The sequence below is a fragment of the Alosa pseudoharengus genome, unplaced genomic scaffold (genome assembly GCF_046254945.1).
Source record: "Alosa pseudoharengus isolate Yale_2024_CS ecotype anadromous, Long Island Sound unplaced genomic scaffold, YU_APseudo_1.1 YU_APseudo_1.1_scf_12, whole genome shotgun sequence".
Taxonomy (NCBI): domain Eukaryota; kingdom Metazoa; phylum Chordata; class Actinopteri; order Clupeiformes; family Clupeidae; genus Alosa; species Alosa pseudoharengus.
The window spans coordinates 39,905,770-39,930,107 of NW_027468587.1; the positions used below are offsets into that span (position 1 = coordinate 39,905,770).

Below are 24,338 nucleotides of genomic sequence, written 5' to 3' on the forward strand. Positions count from 1 at the left end.
TCAACAAAGTACCTAGTTGTCATAGGCATTTTCTGACTTTCAGGGGTGCCAATAATTGTGAGCAACGTGTTTTAGTTAAAACTTTAAAAATATTTATTTCTTTATGAGATTTTCCTTTTTCTCAAAATAAATTTGCTTCCCTTCAAGGTTGGATTTTTCCTATTTTTTCATTGTGAGATTACAATAAATCACCAACAGATTATCTTTTTATTCCTGTTTTTAGTCAACTTTAGCAAAGCCAATAATTTTGGAGGGTACTGTATCATATGTAATGGCGCAATATAAAATACCTTTGAATTTAATTGATTTTTATTGTGATTTAATACATACTTGAGCTCGCATGATCATAGTCTCTGTTGAAGTTGGTTGATGGTGCTATGCCCATACCCTGAGGCATGGGCAGCATTGGGATTGCTGGTGAGTTTCCTCCAAATCCATGGACAGGCTGGGCATACATGCTGGGTGCATACAGGGTTGGTGCGTATTGACTAGGCACACCATTTTTGACTGCTTTTCCTGCCTCATACACTAAACAGAGAGGCAAAGAAAACAAACATAGTTTGAGACAAGTATCATTTTTAGTTCCTGAAAACATAACTCCCAAAAAAGATAATTGCTAGGGGTGAACATTGCAACAGAGGTGACTGTATGATACATATGATCAAAATATTGGGCCACAATTCAATATTATTGCAATTCTTTGTTTTATGATAATAGCCAGTATCACAATTTGATTCTGTAATGCATTTTATATACCATAATTTATCTTGGCATGGTAAAATTGGCTCATACTGTGAAATACTAAAATTGGCTCAAATTGTCAAATTTGCACCGTGACACAAAAAATGAGGCTGTGTGGTATATTGTGGACTTTAGACACACTATTATCAGAGTAGATAAATGCTCCAAAATGAAATGTACATAATGATATTAAATATATTGATATTGCGATACTCAATGCCACAGCAACGCAATAAAGAGTATGTTGTGCCCAAAATATTGTGATATTACACTACTCAATATATTGTCTAGGGCTGCAAACAATCGATTAATCGATTAATTATTGACTATTAAACTAGTTGGCAACTATTTTGATAATCGATTAATCAGTTTGTCATTTTTTAAAGGAAAATACAACATTTTCTGATTGTAGCTTCTTAAACTTGAATACTCTCTGCTTTACATACTCCTCTATGACGGTGAACTAAATATCTTGGAAAAAACAAGGCATTTGGAGACATAATCTTAAACTTTGGGAAACAATGATTGACATTTTTTCACTATTTTCTGACATTTTATCGACCAAACAACTAATCTTTAGTTGCAGCCCTAATATTGTTTCACCTCTAGTAACAAGAGATATTTTGTGTAAAATATTTTGGACAGTTCAGGGGTACTCACATGCCCGGGGACAACAACAGCGCTCCGGACAACAGGGGCAGCTCACGTAACAGCAACATGTGTGTGGGCAACACTGGCACCAGCAGATACCAATAAGGAGCAACAACAAGAAGAAGCCTATTACCACCAGGGCTACCAGCAGCTTATCTGTGAGAATAGAGAATGAAAAAGTAAAAATGTTTACTTCAAAACATTAATAAATAGGAATAATTTAATTTCCACATTTCATATGGAAAATTAATTTGTATATGTTAAATACAGTTCCAAAGGGTTGCTAGACCATCCTGTGCTAATTTGCAGTATAAACTGATTTTAAAATAATCATAATTCAATAGGTGAAGCATCTCCCACCCGGAGCCAAGTTGACAGGGAATTATTTTTTTAATGCTGAATAGGAGTCAGTATTAAATCAGTGGGGAAGGATGTAAGTGCAGCAAGCTTATCATTAGCCTAGGACCTCAAAGTTCTTTTGTACTCAACACAAAAACGTCAGAAAATAAAAGTCTTGAATCAAAAGTTCTTCGTTTGTCTGTTTACTTATGAATTTCAAATCATAAAACATAAAAACTTAGGATCTTTACTTTTCTTAGATTAACTGTGTAGTTCCCGTGTGATTGTTCTGTATTAATAGTTCTGTATAGGTTAAAAGACTGTGTTGCTCCAAAGTCCAGTGGCTTATGACTGTTTTGCAGGGTTCTATTTTTTTTTATACTAAATCTAACAGCCAATCAAATTACATTATTCTAAATCCCTGGTCAACTGTTTACATTCCAATTTCTATGTTACATTTGCAACACAGGTTCTCTCAGGTCTAAACTCAAAATATTATTAATTCCATAGAAATGGCTTCAACAAAGGATTTTAAGTAGGGTGGATGTAGCTAGCAACAGGGATAGCAGCAGGGCAAAACACCATCGTTTAATCAATGCCAGCTCTATGAAAGGAACAAGAGGAGATTCCAACTTTTGTCTCATTGTAAGTATCCAAACAAGGGACTAAAGTAAAACCAATACCTCTCAATGTCAACAACAAAATGTAATTCTACCTGGTTTCATGAGATGGTTGCCTACAGACTGTTGTCTTCAGTCTGTAGGCAACCATCTCAGACATCTACCTTACAGCTGCAACCCTATTTCCAAAAAAATCTAGGACACTGTAAAATGTAAATAAATAATTTGCAAATCATGTACACCCTATATTTATTTAACAATAGTGCAGACAACATTTCAACTGTTGAGAAAGTTTATTGGGTTTATTTAGGGGGAAATGTTTGAATTCGATGCCAACAACACATCTCAAAAACGTCGGGACAGGGACATGTTTACCACCGTGTTGTTTACCTCTTCTTTTAAAAACAGTCCCTATAAACATTTGGGGAACTGAGGAGACCAGTTGTTGGAGTTTTGAGAATGAAATGTTTTCCTATTCTTGCCCAATATAGGATATCAGCTGCTTGATGGGGTGAGGTTTTCTTAATTGTTTTTTGATCCATGATGCACCCAATGTGAAAGGGTCTGGTCAGGTCATTTTAGATCATACAGTCAGGTCATTTTAGCACCTGGACTCCTCTACTATGGAGCCATACTGAGTTTGGCACTATTTTCCTGAAATATTCAAGGACTTCCCTAAAAAAGATTTTGACTAGATGATGGCAAACCTAATCTTACAGTATAGCCTAGTTAAAGGTCCCCTGTGTAACGATTTCAGTTGTTAACAAAATCAACATTTCCCGTTCATGTTTAATTACCACCACTAGGGGTGGAACGGTACATGTATTCGTACTGATCCGAAACGGTACGGGCGTCATGGTTCGGTGTGTGAATTTACACGGAGAACACACAGTATAAAAATACATAAAACTTGCGTGCAAATTCATTAATGTAATGCGGAATTACTGTTAAATACGAGAGTTGCGAGAATTCTTCAGCGACACCTACTGTAGGCTAATCTGTAGCCCCGCCTTAGCTCTGAAGCTCTGATTGGCGCCTATGTTATTATTTTGTCAGGTCGACGATTGAGTCAGTCAGTCAGAGATAGCAGCACTAAGGACGAGTATGGCGAGTGGTGGCGACCCACAAAAGTTAGAGGACCCGCTGGTCTCTTTAAGATCACAAGTTTGAGAACTTCAATTACAGTAGTACAGGCAAGAGAGTGGTAGAGAAGACCAGACTGTGTCGGCGTTGTTCAGCAGTTGTTGGGTATGTGAGTGGAAATACATCAAACATGCTAATACATATCCAACGCTATCAGACGTACCAATGACTGGAACGAGACAAAAGAAAAAAACTTCTCCCTACAGTGCTTCACCAGCCTTTAGATGCACATACAAATAGGGCCAAAAGGGTGATTACCTTTATGTTAGGGTACCTTGTAACTTCTCACTAGAGGGTGACAATTTTTCGGTACTCCCGCGGGTCACGGTATTCCCGCGGGTTTCCTGCAGTACGGGAGTAAATTTCACTGTTGGTAACGTGATTGGGACGGGACAGGAAATAATAAACGGGAGCTGGCGGGAAGCCAGAGATTAACTTAAAAAAATTACGCTGCAATGCAGTGAGTGCGCCCAAAGACATGAGGCATTTCGTTTTAGAAAAGAGAACCAATTAGCCTACAACCCACAATACGTTTGTTGTTGATTGGTAGCCTATCAGAGCAAGACAAAGCAGCTGCCCTGTTCACAATCAATCAGCTTGAGCGACTAGGCCCTAAGGCAAAATGGATGCAAAGAAACAGTTACAGGCGAAAGTGTCAGCAAAGGACAGCTCTATTCAATTGCACGAGCTGTCCGGGAAAGCGATTCTCGTTGAGTTTAATGTGTCATGCAATGTTGGGGCATGGCACCTCGACGATCGCATTCCTCAATCGCATAACCCTGGCGGAACACAAAAAATAGTTTTGTTTAGGCCTACCCATAGCAACAACGTTGCTATGCTTCGCTGGTTTAACGTGATGAGAACGGTGCAAACTTAACTGATGGGATGAGATCTACAATTCTGACAATGAAATGATTTAAGCATAGCCTACAGCAAAGTCCTGTAAAATATGTAATTTTAATGTAGCCCAAAATGATCGGCTATTAAAGAAAAGTTAGACAAGGCTTTCTGCCCTACCAAACTGTATGGTCACCGCACGCTACTGGGTAGCCTAACAGTCGGATAACTTTAGACATCAACACAGGGAGCGGGACGGGATTCGGGAGTCTTTAACATCTCGAAAGCAGCATTTCTCTCGGGATTTTGCGGGACAGAATTTTTTTGGGGGGGCTGTCACGTGATCGGGATATGACGGGAGTATTTGTGCGGGCTTGGGATGGGACGGGAGTGAAAATTGCTTCCTGTGTCACCCTCTACTTCTCACATGAAGAGCTTGCAGTGTTAAGTGCATAGACAATAAAAGAAAGTCAACGCTAACCAGGCTAATAAACAAACCATCAAACCATGCTACTAACGTTAAAGGGTAAAGTCACATGACTTGTAGTTGTAGTGTCTAAGAAGGCAAAATTAAATAGTGTGATACTTTTTCAGTTAGATTATTACTGTACACACACTGAAAAATATTGAGGCAAATTGTAGACCCTTCCATATACAACCAAACACGGATATGTTTAATAAGAGATGTTGTAGGCCTATTTTCAGTTTTATAGCTGATTGTCTTATTGTTTACAAGTTACAGATGAAGTCTGGAGATGATGTGGGGTAGGCCTACTTATTGTTTACTGTTTACATCTTAATTTACACACTTCAGGCTGTTGCAGATAGCTCAGGGGCCTGTACTACGAAGGGAGCTTAACCTACCCAGATGTAACCCAGGGTTACTTTGTTAAACCGGGGTTGACAAAACCTGGTTATCTTAAGTGGTGTTAATCGGTACTACGACGCTGATTATGAAGTTGATTTGTTGAGCCGGGGTTAACCTAATTGGAGTTTGTGTGCGTTCACATAAAAGCGGCGGGTTGCAGCGCAAGTCACCACTTTAGATGATGACGCGATCACCTTATTTTACGGATGAGGAATGCACACTTATTATGACAAGTTATGAGGAATTAAAACCCACTCTACGACAAAAATCAAATACTTCGGCAGTGAACAAAGCAAGGCTGTTGGCAACGTATTGCAGATCGGGTAGCCTAAATGCCTAAAAGTAAAGTTTTATTCCCACATGTTCTTCAAATATGTGTTACGGAGGATTAGTAGCTTGCGGAATGTCTGAAATGAGTTGAAATAATTAAATAGCCTATTTTGAGTTCATAGAAAGGCCTACAGATGCAACCCAATTCAGAAGTGGGCATATAGATTACAGTAATAAGGATAATTGAATGTTTAAGTAGCCCCCATTGACTGATTTAGTGTATGCCTAATCCTGTGAACATTTCAGATGCAACACCATTGCCAAACGCACATGACAGCAGGTGAAAATGAAACACAAAAACATTATTTAGAATAGTAGGTTTATATAGTAGCTTGCATTAATATTTCTTAATTATGAAAACATGTAGGCCTAGCTTATAGCCTTCACTTGGCCTCTGTTTTACAGCTAACAAGAAAAAGGTGTCTTTGAACACTACAGTAGGAGGAAAGGCACCAGTGTGTTTTACAGTAGCAGAGGAGTTGGCCATCGCAAATAATAGTGGAAGGCCGATTATGGAGGGGGTTGAGGGAGGCATTCGGTCGGATTCTGGTGCTGTGGAAATGTGTAGCCTTTATGTGCAGGGTACAGTAATATGACATTCAATTCAATAAGTTTGTTAAAATGGTGATTTTAATTTATTAGGCCTACTGTAGGCTATGTCCGATTTATTTTAGGTTATTCTTGCTCAGATGTTCAGCATACTGTAGGCCTATGTCCGAAAATAAATCAGTATTCTTGCTCAGATGTTTAGCATCACCGATGGAATACATGAATGTCCACGTACGGGCATTGCTATGAGATGTCTTCCTAGACCATCTGACAAAGATAACGAATTCCCTCGGCTGACAATCTATATCTTCATAGAGAATATCGTCCGGGTAGGCTATATATTTTCCTGGCGGTCTCTAAAACCCCTCGCCCTGCGAAGAGAGTCCCTCACGATTTGCACTCCAATGTCGTATGGATCATCCAGGTACGCCGACATGTCTCGGGAGAAATTGTTAGTGGAGGGGTTGTACTTATAAAGGGTGTGGTTAACGGAAACCTCGGGTTAACCAAGAACACAACCTGCTCGGAGCAGGTTTGAGATGCAGCGTAAATTGCCATGGCAGCATACCTCCATAAAACCTATCCACCTTTCGTAGTTCGGGTTAATCGGGAAGTTACGCCACACGTGATCAAGTTACTCTCGAAGTTACCCAGATAAGCCAGTAACCCCGCTTCGTAGTACAGGCCCCAGGGGAGAGACTGTATGACACTAGGTGGTACAGCCTGAGACATAGCATAGCTTTCTGCATTTTTGTTTTGCTTTTTCCTCCATTATACCCAACTCGTACCGAACCGTGATGTCTGAACCGAGGTATGAACCGAACCGTGACTTCTGTGTACCGTTCCACCCCTAACGACCACCACCACCACCAATTCGAAGCAGATCTAGTGTACTCTTCTTATGAGTAGTGCGTTGTATGAATTGAAACCAGGAGCAACTGTTTTTATAGTAAAGGTGCAATTTTCTCTTGTGTATTATTAAACCTTGATTTAAAATGTTGGAATTGGTGCTGACAATGTTAATGATTAATACACATTTTGTTTGCATAAAAAAACTCAGTTCTTCTTTTAATTATTCCACGCACAGCAGTTTTTTTTATATTTGTTAGATATTTCATATTTTTAAAGATAGAATGGTCTACCAATTTAGGAGTTACATAGACATCAGACATACTTATGCTGAGTAGACTAAGTGTATTGTGGTCTTGCAGTATGACCTTGGTCGTTCCCAAGTGTATGGCGGTCTCCAGCGATGGGAAGCTACCCGAGTGTGCAATATAATTGTGTAAGTGTACAATATAAATGTACAATATGTCTATGCTACTGAGACCTTGAATTTCCCCTTGGGGATCAATAAAGTATATATCTATCTATATATCTGTCTATTTATCTATAAACATTCTCCACATTCTCCTTCTAATCAATATTAAACAAAATATTTTCAAAATGACGGAATTCAATTCAACAAAATATTTTCAAAATGACGGAATTCAATTCAACTTTATTTCGCCATGTATACAGAGATACTAGGAATTTGATTTGGTCTTCTCCATGCAGGCAACACAAAGTGCAACAGAAAGACAATAAATAAAGACACACAAAAAAAAAAACACAATACAAGGACAGACAGGACCATTATGAGCAATAAATGTAAATAGTGCTGTGTTAAATAAAAATAAAGTGCAATGAAGTCCAAGTTTAAGAGTTATTTAGGAGGGCTATTGCCAGGGGGAAAAAACTGTGGCGGTGGCGTGATGTTTTGGGCAGAAAAGCCCTGTACCGCTTTCCAGAGGGGAGAAGATTAAACAGACTATTGGTGTGACAGTGGGATTTGTCGCGGGAAATGGCAGCCTTCCCTCATAACAAAACAATACACTTGCCCTCTGTTTTATGGTAGCCGCGGCAGTGAGTGCATGCACCGTTAGCGGCTAACAGTGCCCCCTCATCAAACACGCACACATAACCATGCCACACAATACCCCCTAATGTCTTCCTCCCTCCCAAATAAGGCAATAAGTAGTTTAATCAAGCTGTACTTTATTGCGTTATAGCATACATGAAATACAGATGCATGAAATACATATAGGTGTTATGTCAGTACTTAGCGTTGTATCGTAGCTTGGCAGGCACTGGTATGGGTGCTGCTCCGGGACAAACCAGACTGGAGGCACAGAGACTGTTTTAAAGAATTTGTCCCGCAAAATAGGGAATTGGGGTGAGCTCATGGGGAAGGGGAGATAACAGGGTTGATAAGCCGACTCAAAGCATATGTTAAAAAGGAAGATGTGAACTGTATTTATTTATGATGTATTTGCTAAAGAACCTACTTTCCATGTGGTGTGATTGCTATTTTAAATCATATGTTTAATTTTATCCTGTAACTGAATGTTATGAATTATGTGACAACCCTGCATGTTTTGGTTGGGACCATGGGGGCAGGGTTACAGGGTTAAAAGCAGGCTGGGTAGGCCTGATGGAGGAGTGGACGTTGAGACCTAGGTCTAAGAGAAGTAGGTATAACTGAGTTGGTGACTGAAGGGAAAATACTGCAGCTAATTTTTGTATTATAGGTTTTTTTGTTTTTGTCAATTTGAATATTATTCTGCACATGGATATTGTGGACTATTCTCACCTTAACGGTGGCACTGTTTTGCACAGGCTAAAATAAAAAACCTTTGCACTTAAGTCTTAAGTGCTATTGTGGTTGAGCCATCACTTTTTGGAACATTTACTGGACCCGGAAGGAGCCTTTCTGACAATTGGCAGGATGAGAGGGGTCGGCCACAATCTTTGCAGATCTGTTAATGGACCTGGAGCTGTACAGGTCCATGATGGGGGGCAGGGAGCAGCCGATGATGCGCTCTGCTGCCCGGACGACTCTTTGTAGCCTGGCCTTCGCACAAGCTGACGCAGAGGCAAACCAGACCGTGAGGGAGGATGTTAGCACACTCTCAATGACCGCTATGTAGAACTGTACCAAGATGGGGGGACTGACCTGTAGTCCTTTTAGGCGGCGGAGGAAAAACAGCCGCTGCTGTCCTTTCTTCACTAGTTGGGAGATGTTATTGTCCCATTTGAGTGTTTTGGTGATGTTGTGCCCAGGAACTTAAAGTCCTCTACCACAGTAACAGATGAGTTGTTAATGACCAGAGGAGGATGAGTCGGGGGCTTTTTGCGGAAGTCCACAATCTCCACTGTTTTGTTGATGTTAAGCTCACCAGAACTCCGGGAGACTGACCTCTCTGCAGTAGGCTGACTCGTCGTTGTTGGAGATGAGGCCTATTATGGTGGTGTCGTCCGCATATTTGATGGTTTTGACAGAAGGGTCTCCAGAGGTGCAGTCATTGGTGTACAGGGAGAAGAGCAGGGGGGACAGCACACAGCCCTGGGGGGCACCGGTGTTCACTGTGCGGGGCTGTGAGAGGTGTGGGCCCAGCCTGACATACTGAGTCCTGTTGGTGAGGAAGTCTGTAATCCATGAGCAGAGGAGGGGGTGAATGTTCAGATGGGTCAGTTTGCTGTGGAGGAGGTCAGGGATGAAGGTGTTAAAGGCAGAGCTGTAATCCACAAACAGGAGTCTTGCGTAGGTATTCCGACTGTCCAGGTGTAGAATGAAGTGAAGTGCAATGTTGATTGCATCGTCAACTGAGTGGTTGGGTCTGTATGCAAATTGAAGGGGGTCCATGAGGTGGTCGGTGGATGCTTTGAGATAAGACAGGACCAAGCTTTCAAATGCTTTCATGACTATAGAGGTGAGGGTGACCGGTCTGTAGTCATTCAAGCAGGTGATCTTGGGCTTTTTCGGCACCGGAATGATGACAGCAGATTTGCAGGCAGGTACTCGGCATAGTTCTAATGACTGATTAAAAATGTCCATAAACACTGGGGTCAGCTCGCTGGCACAGTGCTTGAGGGTAGCAGGGGACACCATGTCTGGTCCCCGCACTTTCCTGATGTTCTGACCTTTAAAGAGCCTCCGAACCTCATGCTCCGAGATGACCAGTGGAGCAGGTGAGGTGGTGGCAGGGGGGGTGGAGTGGGGGGACCCACGTGGGGCTTCGAACCTAGTGCAAAACACATTGAACTTGTCTGGTAGATTTGGGTCGGTGGAGGCTGGTGGGGGGGGCTTTTTGTAGCCCGTGGCAGATTGTAGGCCCTTCCAGACAGCTCTGATGTTCTTATCCCCGACCTGTTGTTCAATCCTGGCCTTATACAGCCCCTTAGCATGCTGGATGCCTTTGCTGAGTGCGTATTTGGCCCTAGTGTAGGCAGCCTTGTCTCCGCTCCTCTGTAGCCTTACTTCCTTATTGAACCATGGCTTACTATTCCCATAGATGACAATAGATTGTCTGGGAATGCAGAGTTCCTCACAGAAGTAGATGTAGGACAAGCATGTGTCTGCATACTCATCAAAGTTATTGCATGCCAATTTAATAGTTTCCCAGTCTGTAATGTCAAAGCAGGCTTGTAGTGTTTCAGTTGCAGCGGGTGTCCATTTCTGTACAGACCTCTTGATCGGTTTTTGTTTTTTGAGTTGAGACCGGTATGTGGGGATGAGTTTAATCACAGCATGATCGCCATTGCCTAGTGGCGCGCGCGCACAAGCGCGATAGGCCTCTTTGATGGTAGAATAGCAATGATGAATAGGAATTAATTATTCCGACTGCAGAGAGGAGGGTGACAATTTCACTCAACGTAGGCAGTGTCCCCAAATTATTAGAATCAAATAAAATCAGAGAATGGAAAAGATGAAGTTGTTTAATTACGTCCACACATTGCAAACCTCTATACAAACCAATGGATTTGGTTTGAATTAACACGCTCGACTCGGTTTTTTTAACAGAAATTCATGAATCAGGTTCTGAATCAGAGTAGCCTCTCTGTACCTTCATTGCTTTGCACATCATCATCATAACCTGTTTCATGACCAAGAGGAGGAAGAGGAGTGCTTCTCCAAAAAGATTTCTGATGAGAAGTAGAAGACCTCTGGCCTTATTTTTTATGAATAAAAAACAATATGAAATAGAAAAATCTGAAATCCATTTATTTTAGCTTTGGAGAAAAAAAAGAAGGCTACAAATGGTATCAATATCCTAGAGGTAATAATTATATTAAAGTATCATATAAGGCGGCTGAATGTCATGAAAAGCCAATGGCATATCATTATTATTATTATTATTATTATTATTATTATTATTATTATTATTATTATTATTATTATTATAACTACCCCTTACCCTAACGCCCCCGGTACATTCTTTGAACATAACCCAATAACGTCCCAGGAAGTCTAGAAATGTTCCCACAGCTGTTGAACAGCTTTTTTTAAAAACTAATAGTATCTCTTAAAACCTAGTGTGATTTAGAAGTACTCTTAGCAGTAACATAAAATGTTTTGTGAGTAAAGGCCCAGGGCTCATAGAAGGTCACTTCAGAAAAGTCTACTGACATTTTCTTGGTCATGGGCGCTTTCAGCCAAGTGTTTTGAGTCATGACATGTGCTTGATACGGCGCTTTCTGACACTGGGTCATGTTTTGCTCCAGGATGCCTTCTAGTCATGAAATGTCACTGTTCCATGCACCAGATGCAGCAAAGCAGCCCAAAGCATAACTAAAGGTGTGTTCAAATTTGCAGACATAGGTGAATGTTTCTGTTTGCCTTGAGTTTTTGGCAAACGTTTGAAAACACTCAATGAAATGTTTACACCAAATCGTTCAAATGTAACTGTTCAGAGACTGTTCATTGTTTGCCAAATTTGAACGCACCTCAAGCTTATTCCATGTTGTAGGCTGTAGGCACGGTGTTCTTTTCTGAGAAAGCTCAATTGTTTTTGTCTGTAAACACAGAGCTGTTGTAATTTGCCAGTCTGTTTATGCTTTTCTTTGAACTGTGGAGTCCACAGTTGTCCAAACTGATTGATCAGACACTGATGTTCACCCTGGATATTTCCTTTGTCACTATCTTCTAATCCTTCTGTTCAGTCTTTTTCTCTTTTGGCCACATCCAAGGAGGTTGGCTACATTCCCATTGGCTTTAATTTTCTTAATAATATTTGTAACTGTACTCAAAGCAACAATAAGCTGCTTGGTAAAGGTATACCACACACGCCTTTGCACATGCTTTTCTATAATTTCCTTTCTGATCACTGAACTCTCTCCTTTGCTTTCTCTGGTCCATTTTCAGTAGCCTGGTTGAAACCAGACCCTTCTCAGATTGGGTCTGGGGAAGGTTCATTCACAGCCCATTTCCAAAGGGCGTTCCCAAACGGACGCCGATCAAAATGCCTCGGACGCAATAGGAGAGGCCAAAAACCAATCAGAGCAACGAAAGAGACAGAGTGACGGAAACACACAATTTGCAACACTGTCTGGTTGTAGGGAGAAGCAGGAAGAATTAACCACTTTTTAATTAAACGTAGGCTAATTTACAAAGACATTGTGCCACCCTGAAAGCTAATATTTTGTCACTAGCAATTTACATCTGCCCTCTGTCAAACACAATTAACCTGTCGCTAAGCCCCGCCCCCCATTGTTACCATGTGAACTCGGACAAACAAACCAGACTTGATTAGAAATACACTGTGGACAATGGCAGCTGACGGTATATGAAAACAGGCTTTGAGGACGTTTTGGTCGAAAAAGGATTTACTTTCCTCCAGAAGCTATCAAAAGGGACTTAATTATGCTATGGAGGGGTGTATTCAAAACTTTAGAATACATACAAGGTGACAAGCAGTTGTGGCGAGTAGCCGTGCAAATCACTGTGCAAAAACCACTGACGTTAATGCTAGCTAGCTAGCTAGTGGAAGATTGATACTAAGATATGTTAAGTTACATTAATATTTGATGTAGTAAGAATATAGTAGTTGGTTAATGAGCATTTTCATCTTGGGATTTAACAGGAAACCTGTGCCCAAGTTGTTGGCTTAGTAGCCTACATTACGTCGAGCTGTTGCAAACGCGAGAGACGTCCTGTAGGCTAACGTTACTGTTGATGAAAATATACCCCGTTTTCTAGCCTGTCGGGGTACCGGCTATCAGTATTACACGTCCCCCTGCAAAACCTTTGACCATGGTTATCCGTCAGGGTTTTTTGAGTTAATAAACTCCATAAATAACCATTAATTTGTAATTTTATGCCTCCTCCCTGTTGTTTCCTATGGAGTTGTCCGAGCAGATGTCCGAGCCCCGTTGAGGCTGGACTGTCATTGGCTCATCAGCGTTCTAAGGGTGGCACTTAGCGACAGGTCAATTGCATTTTCAGCTCTGAACAAAACCGTTCACGTTCAAACAAGCATTTTGTTTCATTCGTCCTTTCTGGCTGACCGAGACATATAAAGCAGGAATGGGGGACGAGAGACTGAAACGTTCAAAGCAATTATGCCGGAATTGTTTCAAGGCAAACACTGAAGTGTAGCATTCGAGTTATGCTCGCATAGCACACCAATTCAAAAGTAGCCTATGTGTTTTCTGTCGGCTACGTGTCCAGCTACTGTAGGCCTATAAATGAACAGAATATCAAACCGTTTTCAGTAGTCTACCAAGTCAAGTCAAGTCAAGTACCACTGTTGCATCACATTGGTACCCCTTACATGTTTGTGCAATGTTGCCTATTCCAACATAAGGAAGCAGTTAAGAAATTTCTAACTCCCCGTCTTAAAGGGAAACTTGGCAGGATTTCCCCCTCTGCTGGATAAATTGTGCATTATGCTATTTCAAACTGTGGGAAAAGGTAACGATAAAGCACATGGATTTGTTTACAAGCTAGCGAACGGTTAGCATACGTTTGGTAGAACTATGTGGATGTTACAAGGTAAGAAACACGATTTAAAACGAGTTTCTTGTTTCTCACTTCTCTTTCCGGGACGGTAGTCAATGTTGCAAGGTTGGTTTTCCGCCTGGGGACGCTAGGCGCAGCAGGGAAAGTCACCATTTTCACCGGAACAGGTCATTTAACCATCCAAATGATTTCTAAACGGGTTTATTACGTTGAAATAGTTGCCAAGTTCCCCTTTAAACCAACGTGATAGCAGCTTCAAACAAGCGGCAGCAGCCATCGTTGATGTTTTTTTTTTTTTAAAAGCCAGTGCACTATCATCATCGTGTAAAGCCTGCCTCAAGGGTTCTGATTGGTGCCTAGATCTAGGAAACCCCCCCCCACCGTCCCACGGAACTGACAACTGACACTTCGCTGCAACACAAACAATTATATGTATTCACCTCTATTCACACACAATGAGGCATTATTTTCAGTTGTGATTGAGCTGTATATTTGGAGAATCTACAACAGGTCTGCACAATGAATTTTGAAAGACAACTGCGACTATTGTACGTCTGCCCCATTTCTGATACCGTGGGGGAAGAAAATTAAACCGTGGGGGGCCGCCACTACCAAATCAACATAGAGGAAACACTGGACTTCATTTACAGATAAAAATGACAGTCTAACAGCTAAGATGCGTTTAAAATTGCAAACAGTCTGAGGTAGTTCTCTGTAAGCATACAGTGAGGCTGGACATGAGCAGGATGAATCGTTCAAATGTAACTGTTCAGAGAAAACATGTTTGCCAAATTGGAATGCACTTCTGTTTGGAGTTAAGGCTATTTCTTTAGCCAAATTGATGATAGATGATAGAGAAGACAAAACATTTGAAATGTGCAGTCTCTAGTAGCCCATAAGTGACATTCCGCTCTGTCTGCCACTTGTCTATAGCTGGTCATGCTTTTCATGTGTAGCATTCTAAAGTTGTTTAAATTCGGGACCAAGCTTGGGACCTTACAGTCAAAATTGTCGTTTGTTTAATCAAAGTCCAAAGACAGTCCAAAATAGCCTGGGTGATGGTTATCATTCAAACATTTTGCACTTGCTTGACTTTGAACTTTTTTTGTGCACTGATACAGTTCTGCCAAAGCTCAACTTCTACCCTCTCTGGTGCAGTGCCGTGTGAGAGGGGGAGTGGCTACAGTAGAGCAGCAAACGCTAATGTGTGCTACTTTTAGCGATATCTTTTCCATTATTTGTCTAGGCTGTTTTAGAATTTCTACATAAACATATATTTTTGCTTTACTTTACCAAAGGCATACAGCTATACACAATAAATTTACTTTCATTACTTTTCAGGAAAACACAACACATTTATGCCAGGATCTCAAAATTGACTAGCAAGCCTAGTGCATTTTTTTAATGAATGTACTGGTTTAAATTTTCCGTATCTCTAAATATATTTTGCGACTTATGCCAGGTTTTGCCGTGGCAGGTCACATATAAACATTTAAATACTTTTATACCCACTGGTCTACACACACAAAGCAACAAAAGGAACTGGTCCACAGTTATGTGTACCTTCCATGACTAGTAAGTCAATGCCAGGCAGGAGGTCTGTAGTATTTGCCTTTCTTTCTGTGAAGGAAAGATAAAGTACCATTTACTGAACAATGCTCTGTTCAGTAATTGAGTCTTCAACCTACAATTTGCTCTGCCCACTAATCTCAGCTTTTACAGGAGTCTGTGTTCAGTTGTACCAACACCCTCAACGCACCACCAAAGTCCTTCACAAAGAAAAAAAAAACAAACAAAGTACAATACTCCCTTGAGTGTGATAAAACTATGTACAAAATAATAGGTTTCAATATTTTGAGACAACAATAAGAAACAAAATAACAAATTCATTCATTGTGTAATAATGAAACATTCAACACCAGCAGTCTGATCTGCATGAAAACTGTCTTAAGTGTGCTTGTAGCCATTTTAACATTCTTCCAGACCTAAAGATAGAGATGAAAAAAGAAATAGGCCTACTGACCAAGCACGATGAGCTCTGTATAGCACTCTCCATTTCCTGTGAGATCTTGGTCAGAAGCCACAGAACACAGATAAACACCGCTGTCTCCCCATGCAGTCTGAGCAATATTTAGGTCTGCATCTATGAGAAAGTAGAAATTAGTGAAAATTAGTATGAACATGACTGGTTCTTATACATGAAAATGTGTTTTTTTCCTTCAATATTTGAGCCTCAATATCTCAGAAACCATTTATCAAAGAATGGATGATGGATGAATGGATTTGAGGGACAGGCCAATACCAAAAGTCAGGATATGAAAGCATTATGAAAGAATTATCAGAAAATTCACTCACCATTTGTGATGCTGATCCTTCGGCCCTGATAATCTGATCCAAGTGTGACAGAGATCCGTTTGGATGCTACTATGCGCACTGTCCGCTGGCTGTCAGGACACTCAATCACTGGATCATAATTTGGATTGGCTTGAGCTAGAGCACTATCAGAACTACTTGGATTCAGTGCCATTGCAATTGGGTCCTTGCAGTAAGATTTGTACTTCCATGTGATCAGAGGGGGATTCAGGTCAGATGTCTGATACTGGCACTGAAGGGTAACAGGCTGGAACAAGATGACCACATATCTCTTCACTGGGCACTGTACATTAATAGCCATGGTACAGCTTATGAAGAACACTGCAATAAATAAATAGAAAAACAGTCAATGATGTTCGGTTATGCTTTACTGTAAAGAAAACATATTGGCACCTAAATAATAATGATTTCCCCCATCAATATTACACATTCACCATGATCAATATACTTGCAGGTCATAAACATAGCAGTATTGCCACAATGTCATCAGTACAACATTGTAGTTCTTGAAACTGACAGTTTTAAAATAGTAATATTATGGCGCATCGGAGGAAGTTGTAGCGCATCAGTAGCAATGGTGTCCCATATCACATACAAGCTCAATGACCATGAGGACCCAGGTTCAGGTCCAACTTTCCAATATGTAATCTTAATGTGGGCTCATTTAAGCAATCATGGAACTGATATGAAAAGCAAATAGGCTACCATGCATCCATTATTAAATGTTCACACATAGGATAAAAGCTACATGAACAAAAGTGAAATTTGTTCATCTAACCAGGCAAGTTGTTAAGAAGCTTCTTATTTGCATAAAGCTTGGTGCCATTTGAAAGCCCCATCCTCCACCCCCACCTTCTCTGGTGGTCAGGTGGGAACCATTCATACTCTTAAAATGGCACTCTTCAACGTGAAACTTTATCTAATAAGAAATTCACTTTAAAGGTGCTCTAAGCGATGTCACACGTTTTTTAGGCTAAAACATTTTTTGTCACATACAGCAAACGTCTTCTCACTATCCGCTAGCTGCCTGTCTCCTGAACACACTGTAAAAAATGCGGTCTCTGTAGACAGCCCGGGCTCCGCAAACGGCAACAAAAACAAACTTGTGCAACCTGCACCACGAAACATTACAAACAGTGTTCCAGCCAATAACTAACGAGATGTGCGTTTAGGAGGGTTTCAATTGCACGGGAGGGAGGGGGAGGAGTAGCGAGTTAGCTTTCTGTTTTGCTTGAACAACAGAAGTGACGTTGCCCAATAGCGCTTATAGTACCTTTAAATTATTTTATTTTGTCTTCAAAAGAGAGTATAGCCAATTAGGGGAACTGTGCCCTCCCAGTTACAACTTCTATAGTTCTCCTAGCATTGGCTGACTTGGAGGAGGTTTAGCAGTTGTTTAAGGATTGTTTAAATGCTGCCCTTCTGCTGCTGATACCTGACAAGTTTTGAGGTTTCTATGTTAAAATTAATTTGTAATGTCCCAGTACTCTGCATTGTTTAAGGAGTTTATCGACTCCTTAAACAATGCATTGCTGCATTTTTATTCAAAATTATCTGAATTTGTATCTTTTGTCATTCTAACAAGGTTCTCTAATGTAAAATTGCATGACTTTTTCCTCACGAAAAAAAACTATATATTTCCATGACCTACTATATAATGAATGATACAATATATCGACCAAAGATTTCAGAGGAGCTGTGTAGCGTTCAATAATCTTTCAAAAAATTATAAAATTCCTTTCAATTTACTACAGCAGGTGTTAAGACCAAGTCACAACTGTGATACTTTAGATTTATTTAGTTTTTGTACCCTCTTAGCTTGGATCTTAAAGGTGCTCTAAGTGATGTTTGGTAACGTCACTTCTGTTGATGTTCAAACAAAACCGAGAGCTAGGTCGCCCCTCCCTCCCGTGCAATTGAAACTCTCCTGAACGTACTTGACAGTGAATGGCTGGAAAAGTTTGTTATGTTTCATGGTCCAGGCTGCATTGGGGATGTTTTTGTCGCTGTTTTTTGAGCCTAAGCTGTCTACACAGAGACCATTTTTTACAGTGTATTCAGGGGACAGGCAGCTCTTGGATGGTGAGGAGATGTTTGCTGTATGTGACTAAAAAAATGTTTAACTTAGAAACCGCGTAACATCGCTTAGAGCACCTTTAACAATGTTAATGAAGGACCTCTTCATGTCAGACCACCACTAACATCTTTGACACTGTTCTCCCAGTTGCTGCTCCTCCACTTGGCCAGTAATTTTTCCTCTTTGTTTAACCAACTTAGGGATACACTGCCTGATTTTGGCAGCTTACAAGACACAAGTTACATGCTAAACACATTTAATGAAATTTGATAGATAGTGTGGCCCCCCTTAAAGGAACACGCCACCCAATGTCAGTAGTAATATATGTTCTTACCTTAACTTTCACGAGTTGAGTCATACCTCTCCCGTGTCGGTACGTGCACTCAAACGCTCTGGTGCCCGGCTGGACTGTGTTAGCATGTTGCTATGCTAGCGGACTTTGACGGTAACTAAGCGTAGAAGTAATCAAAAACATCCACGTTTTCCCGACTTAAATACAGTTGCACGAGTAGTTGATAGAAATGCTACGGCCACGCAACATGAAAACATGAAACCGGAGAACTACAATGTGTGGCGCAATAGCACTTGGGAGTACTTCAACCTAGCGTAGTAGTATTGTTAACACCTAATTGTAGATCCTATCCACCACAGAGTTTAGAATCCATGCTGGATCGACCCTCAGCCTCTCCCTCCCCTCTGAGCGAGAGAGAGGCACACACACTAGAGATGCGCTGATGGGCTATTATTTCAACCATAACGGCATAGCAAAACTTATCATCCATCAGCCATCCATCAGCACCAAAGTTTTTTGACCAATTTTCAAAACCGCACCCGCCCACCATCCGCTTGTTGTTTTAATGTAGGCTATATGGGTGATGCAGCGCTGCTGACGTGAGGCTAGAAAGCCCTTGCCTGTTCTAGAAAGACTGATCTAATGCAGCAAATATATTAAAAGGCGTACATTGGCTATGTTGTAGCCTATCCCCAGAATATCAGCAGCAAACTCAGTCTCTGTCTCGCAAAACAGTCTCCAAATAAAACGCACATCGGCCTGTTGCCTATTCTGCCAGCTTGTGACAATATATCGTCCAAAATGTCCACATTTTTAGCTACATTTTCATGTACCACATCAGCATTTTTGTTCAGTGAATCTTTTGTAAATTGCTTTACAATAGCGTCGGGCCCTTGTCAGCAGCCTTCGGCTTGCCTCTTGCCACTATTCACTCCTTGTCTTCCGATGTCATTTCTGAGTCATCTACAGATGTTTACACACATTCACCTCCCTAAATAGAACCAACTTGACGTTGACTTCAACCTGTGTTATATCCTAGATGAGACTGCCTGGGTTATTTTGTTTCGATATTAGCCTATATATAAAACACATAATTGTAGCCTACCATTCAGGGAATAGGCATTTAAAAGAGAGACAGAGAGTGATATGACTCAGAAATGACATCGGGTGATGGCAGTGCGAGATGTTCAGAACGTAAGAGCTAAAACGTCTACAAACTCAATAACATCCACAGCTGAAAAAGAACGTAAGAAAAATAGTCGGAAAACTTAGATGTGTAAGGCAAGCAAGCAAGTTTGGCGGTTGTTACTAAAAATGTGAACATGCACGTTGCACTGTTGTGCGGTGGACTTTCAGAATGAATGGAGTAGGAGTTTCTTTAATATCGAGGCGTCATATTTGTCCCATGGCCTGCTATAAAATGAATTGCGCTGTCTGTCTGAAAAAGACGCGCTCGTGCAGTCAAAATGAATGGGAGTCTTCAGAACAGGCTTGTCAGTCAACCTGACATAACAGTGTGTAAAGTAGCCTATAATGTGAATGACTTTTTTTTTTATCAAGGATTTCTTTCTTTTTGCAAAACATAAAGTACAATAGGCATTAATTAGTAGGCCAGGAGCATGTTGAAATTATGTGGCAAATTGCGTTTTTTATTACAATGATAAAATTGTATAGGCCCGACGGTAATTGTAAAGCAATTTACAAAAGATTCACTGAACAAAAATGCTGATGTGGTACATGAAAATTTAGCTAAAAATGTGGAGAATGCAATGCAATCAAGCATTTTGGATGATATATTGTCACAAGCTGGCAGAATAGGCAACAGGCCGATGTGCGTTTTATTTGGAGACTGTTTTGCGAGAGAGAGACTGAGTTTGCTGCTGATATTCTGGGGATAGGCTACAACATAGCCAATGTACGACTTTAGCCTTTTAATATATTTGCTGCATTAGATCAGTCTTTCTAGAACAGGCAAGGGCTTTCTAGCCTCACGTCAGCAGCGCTGCATCACCCATATAGCCTACATTAAAACAACCAGCGGATGGTGGGCGGGTGCAGTTTTGAAAATTGGTCAAAAAACTTTGGTGCTGATGGATGGCTGATGGATTATAAGTTTTGCTATGCAGTTATGGTTGAAATAATAGCCCATCAGCGCATCTCTAGTGTGTGTGCCTCTCTCTCGCTCAGAGGGGAGGGAGAGGCTGAGGGTCGATCCAGCATGGATTCTAAACTCTGTGGTGGATAGGATCTACAATTAGGTGTTAACAATACTACTACACTAGGTTGAAGTACTCCCAAGTGCTATTGCGCCTCATATTGTAGTTCTCCGGTTTATTCGCTTGGAAAATTGCCACGTTTCATGTTGCATGGCCGTAGCATTTCTATCAACTACTCGTGCAACTGTATTTAAGTCGGGAAAACGTGGATGTTTTTGATTACTTCTACGCTTAGTTACCGTCAAAGCCCGCTAGCATAGCAACATGCTAACACAGTCCAGCCGCGCACCAGAGCGTTTGAGTGCACGTACCGACACGGGAGAGGTATGACTCAACTCGTGAAAGTTAAGGTAAGAACATATATTACTACTGACATTGGGTGGCGTGTTCCTTTAAAACTAAGATGAAACCTATTGTTAACAGATCTCCATTGGATCACTAATGAAATATGCAGCCTACTGGATATTATCGTTTTCTTTTCTCAATTATTTCTTATAGAGAGTTTAACTTCTGTCATTGGAAGTTTACCCTTTTATTTATTTGTTTCAATTACTATTTGTTATGTTTGTTTTTCTGTAAAGCACTAGTACTCTGTGCTAGAAAAGTTCTATATAATTCAGTTGTTTTATTATTGTTATATTACATTATATAGCCTATATTCAATGAATTGTTAAGTTTGGTGTACACGTGCGTTTAATGATAAGCAGAGCCTAGAATGATTTCCCTTAGGCCTATAGCGCTACCATATTTCTTAAGTAGGCTATTTTCGCTTAACTGTTTCCTCTATCGAATGGCAAAAAACCCTGACCTTCCTACCACTAATTAGCCTATATCAGAGTGATTTTTTTCTGTCATTGTTCACTGCCAGTACTTGTAGTGGTAGTGCAATAGGTTTGTCGAACCTCAGCTAACATTCATGGCTCAACGAGGAAGTGTAAGCCTGGGGCCGCAACTGTAGAAAGGACACAACCTATTTTTTACAGTCTGGCCGCAACACACAAGAATAGTCACACCCATGGAAAGGCAGGTTTGGAGTAGACATGTTAAAAGGAATGTTACCATTTCCTAAAGACCTATTCAAGTTTCAAATTTAAAGTACAACTGATGCGATTATAGTAATTAGATAACAGATTCAACTTGGGTGACGGAGAATATAGGCTAAGTTAACGTTACAGAAATGTAAATTTGGCCTAGCTCTATTCTTGAAAACGAGCCTAACGTTACACTGGTGTCAAAAGGCTTTCATTACACCACGGTTGTTATCTCGCCCTTTTAAAACGATAGTTCTCATTGCTGAAAACGTATTAACACACAGTAGCCTATCACTAGGTGAAGGCTTTTATATTAGTATTAGGCATAACTTTGTATTAGGTAACGCACGAACCTAAACAATAATGACACAAGATGTCATCTTACCTGTGAAAATAAGCAGCGCAAAAGGCCTCATTTTGCGGTACATTTAGGTAGGCTTAGCCCAGCCTACTCCACCAGAATCAAGACAAAATCAAAGTTAAATCACGCACAATCCAAGAAAATGTGTTTTAGCCTTCACAGTTGTCTTGAAACAATTCATTCCTCCATTTTGATTTCTCGGAAAGAGCTTCACCAAACGTGAGTCAACAGGTGAGAGACCTGGAACTCAGAATGTGGATGGTTAACCAACGGGAAGGCACGTTAAACATTCGAATGTATTATCTCACACTTGACCTCTGTAATTCATGTAAACTGGACCTTTTACAAAAACAACTCTGTCTTGCAAAAAATATATAGGAATGCTTTTTGGATCACTTTTGTAACCAATAAATAAATAATAAATGACCAAAACACCACGCCCAGCTCCAGGTCCCCCACCCCCCAGGTAGGAAGAATTTCACATGGTATGCTCCACTCTAACAAAACGGTAGCTAATAGTTAACTCAGCCATAGCCTAGGCCTACAGAGCCAGACCCCTAATTTTGGTCAGTCGGTAGCTTATCATTCGAGGGGAAAAGGTCTCATAGTGATTTTTGACAGGTAAAGGTATAGGCCTACAACCACCCTAGAATGAGAAAATATGTAATAGCATTGCATTTAGGGTAGCATTTTGTGTTGTGTTATCACCCTGTTTTTGTCTATAGGGATAGATTACAGGTGAACAGAGGTGGGCAAATACACCAAACTCTATAATACTGGCTCATGAAATGTAACAAAACTAGATGTACCGCAGAGCGGTACAAAATATGACCGCCGCCCAGTCCAGCACATTTTTTCCACAAAAATAAATCACGCTGAAAGGCCTATATGATTCTAACTGTCTCACTAAATTGCATTATCCACACTCAATTCCCACTGGTATCTGCTAGACAAGTACCAAAACATGATTAGTTCATAGATTTCACATGTAAAATTCATTTTATACAACCCCACCCCCATCTTGCCTGTTCATAATTCTGAGAAATTCTTGTGTGCATGTGTGCGTGTACATGTTTATGTTTATGTGTGTGGGTGTGTGTGTGTGTGTGTGTGTGTGCGTGCTTGTGTGTGTGCCTGCGTATGTGCCTGTGTTTGTGCATGTGCATGCATATGTCTACTGTGTGAGTATGTGTCATACGTAGGATTACTGTGAATGTATGTGTGTGCGTGTGTATCTGTTTATGCACATGTGTGCACATGGAATGGGTTAAGATGACCCCTGGTTCAGTTCACGAAACTTGGCATGCATTCGGAGGGTGTCATAATGATCCTACACTTTCAATTTCGTGCAGTTTTGACCATGTCAGCCAGAGATATTGTGATGAAAACACCAAATTCTTTGCTTTTTAATTTTTAACTAGGTGGCACTATACATGAAATAAGTGGTAATGGAATAGGTTGACATGTCCCCTTAAGACCAACATACAAAAAAAGGTGGACCTTCTAGGCCCTACGGTTCTCGAGATATTCACAGAAAACTGTCTCCGGCCACCTACAGGCCGGTTGGTGTATAGTAACATAAATTAATTTATTGTGTGGCCCCCCATGAACGGAATTCCACGAAACTTGGCGTGCATTCAGAGGGTGTCATAATGATCCTACACTTCCAATTTTGTGCAGTTTTGACTATGTTAGGTCACAGATACCTGCGATTACAACACCTCATTTTTACTTTTTTGTGTTTAACTAGGTGGCGCTATACATGAAATGAGTGGTTATGGAATGGGTTGACATGGCCCCTTGAGATCAACATACAAAAAAAAAATGGTCCTCCTAAACCCTACGGTTCTCGAGATATTCACAGAAAACTGTGTCTGCCCTACCCTCCTTTCGGGGGGTCCAGTCCAGCGGGGGGGCTACAGATCAAAACGCTGCGCGGTGGTCATAATAAGGCTACTGATGTGAACAATATATTTCATTAAAATACAAGTAATTAGTAATTTGTTACTAAAGAAGTAGCCTAATTACTACATTTGTAATTTGGTCATTTGTAATTTGTACAATACAAAACATACCCACACAATAGTCATGGTATACCAAAGAAAAGAAACTACAAGGCATATTGAAAAC

At 40.7% G+C, this 24,338-nt stretch overlaps 1 protein-coding gene across 2 annotated transcripts in view; it reads right to left on the reverse strand.

The window, feature by feature from the left end:
- lsr (lipolysis stimulated lipoprotein receptor) overlaps window positions 1-22,560 on the reverse strand; it is a 79,364-nt gene extending 56,804 nt beyond the window's left edge. Inside the window, exons 1-6 of one of the 2 annotated variants that reach the window (XM_076281229.1) lie at window positions 22,233-22,560; window positions 16,214-16,552; window positions 15,882-16,001; window positions 15,422-15,478; window positions 1,402-1,548; window positions 331-528 (exon numbers count right to left, since the gene is read on the reverse strand). In XM_076281229.1, the coding sequence (XP_076137344.1) occupies window positions 331-528; window positions 1,402-1,548; window positions 15,422-15,478; window positions 15,882-16,001; window positions 16,214-16,552; window positions 22,233-22,275 (904 nt within the window). In that variant the 5' untranslated portion in view covers window positions 22,276-22,560. The remainder of the gene's footprint in view (window positions 1-330; window positions 529-1,401; window positions 1,549-15,421; window positions 15,479-15,881; window positions 16,002-16,213; window positions 16,553-22,232) is intronic. The other variant, XM_076281230.1, reaches the window with a different exon arrangement.
- Between the last annotated feature and the right edge of the window lie 1,778 nt (window positions 22,561-24,338).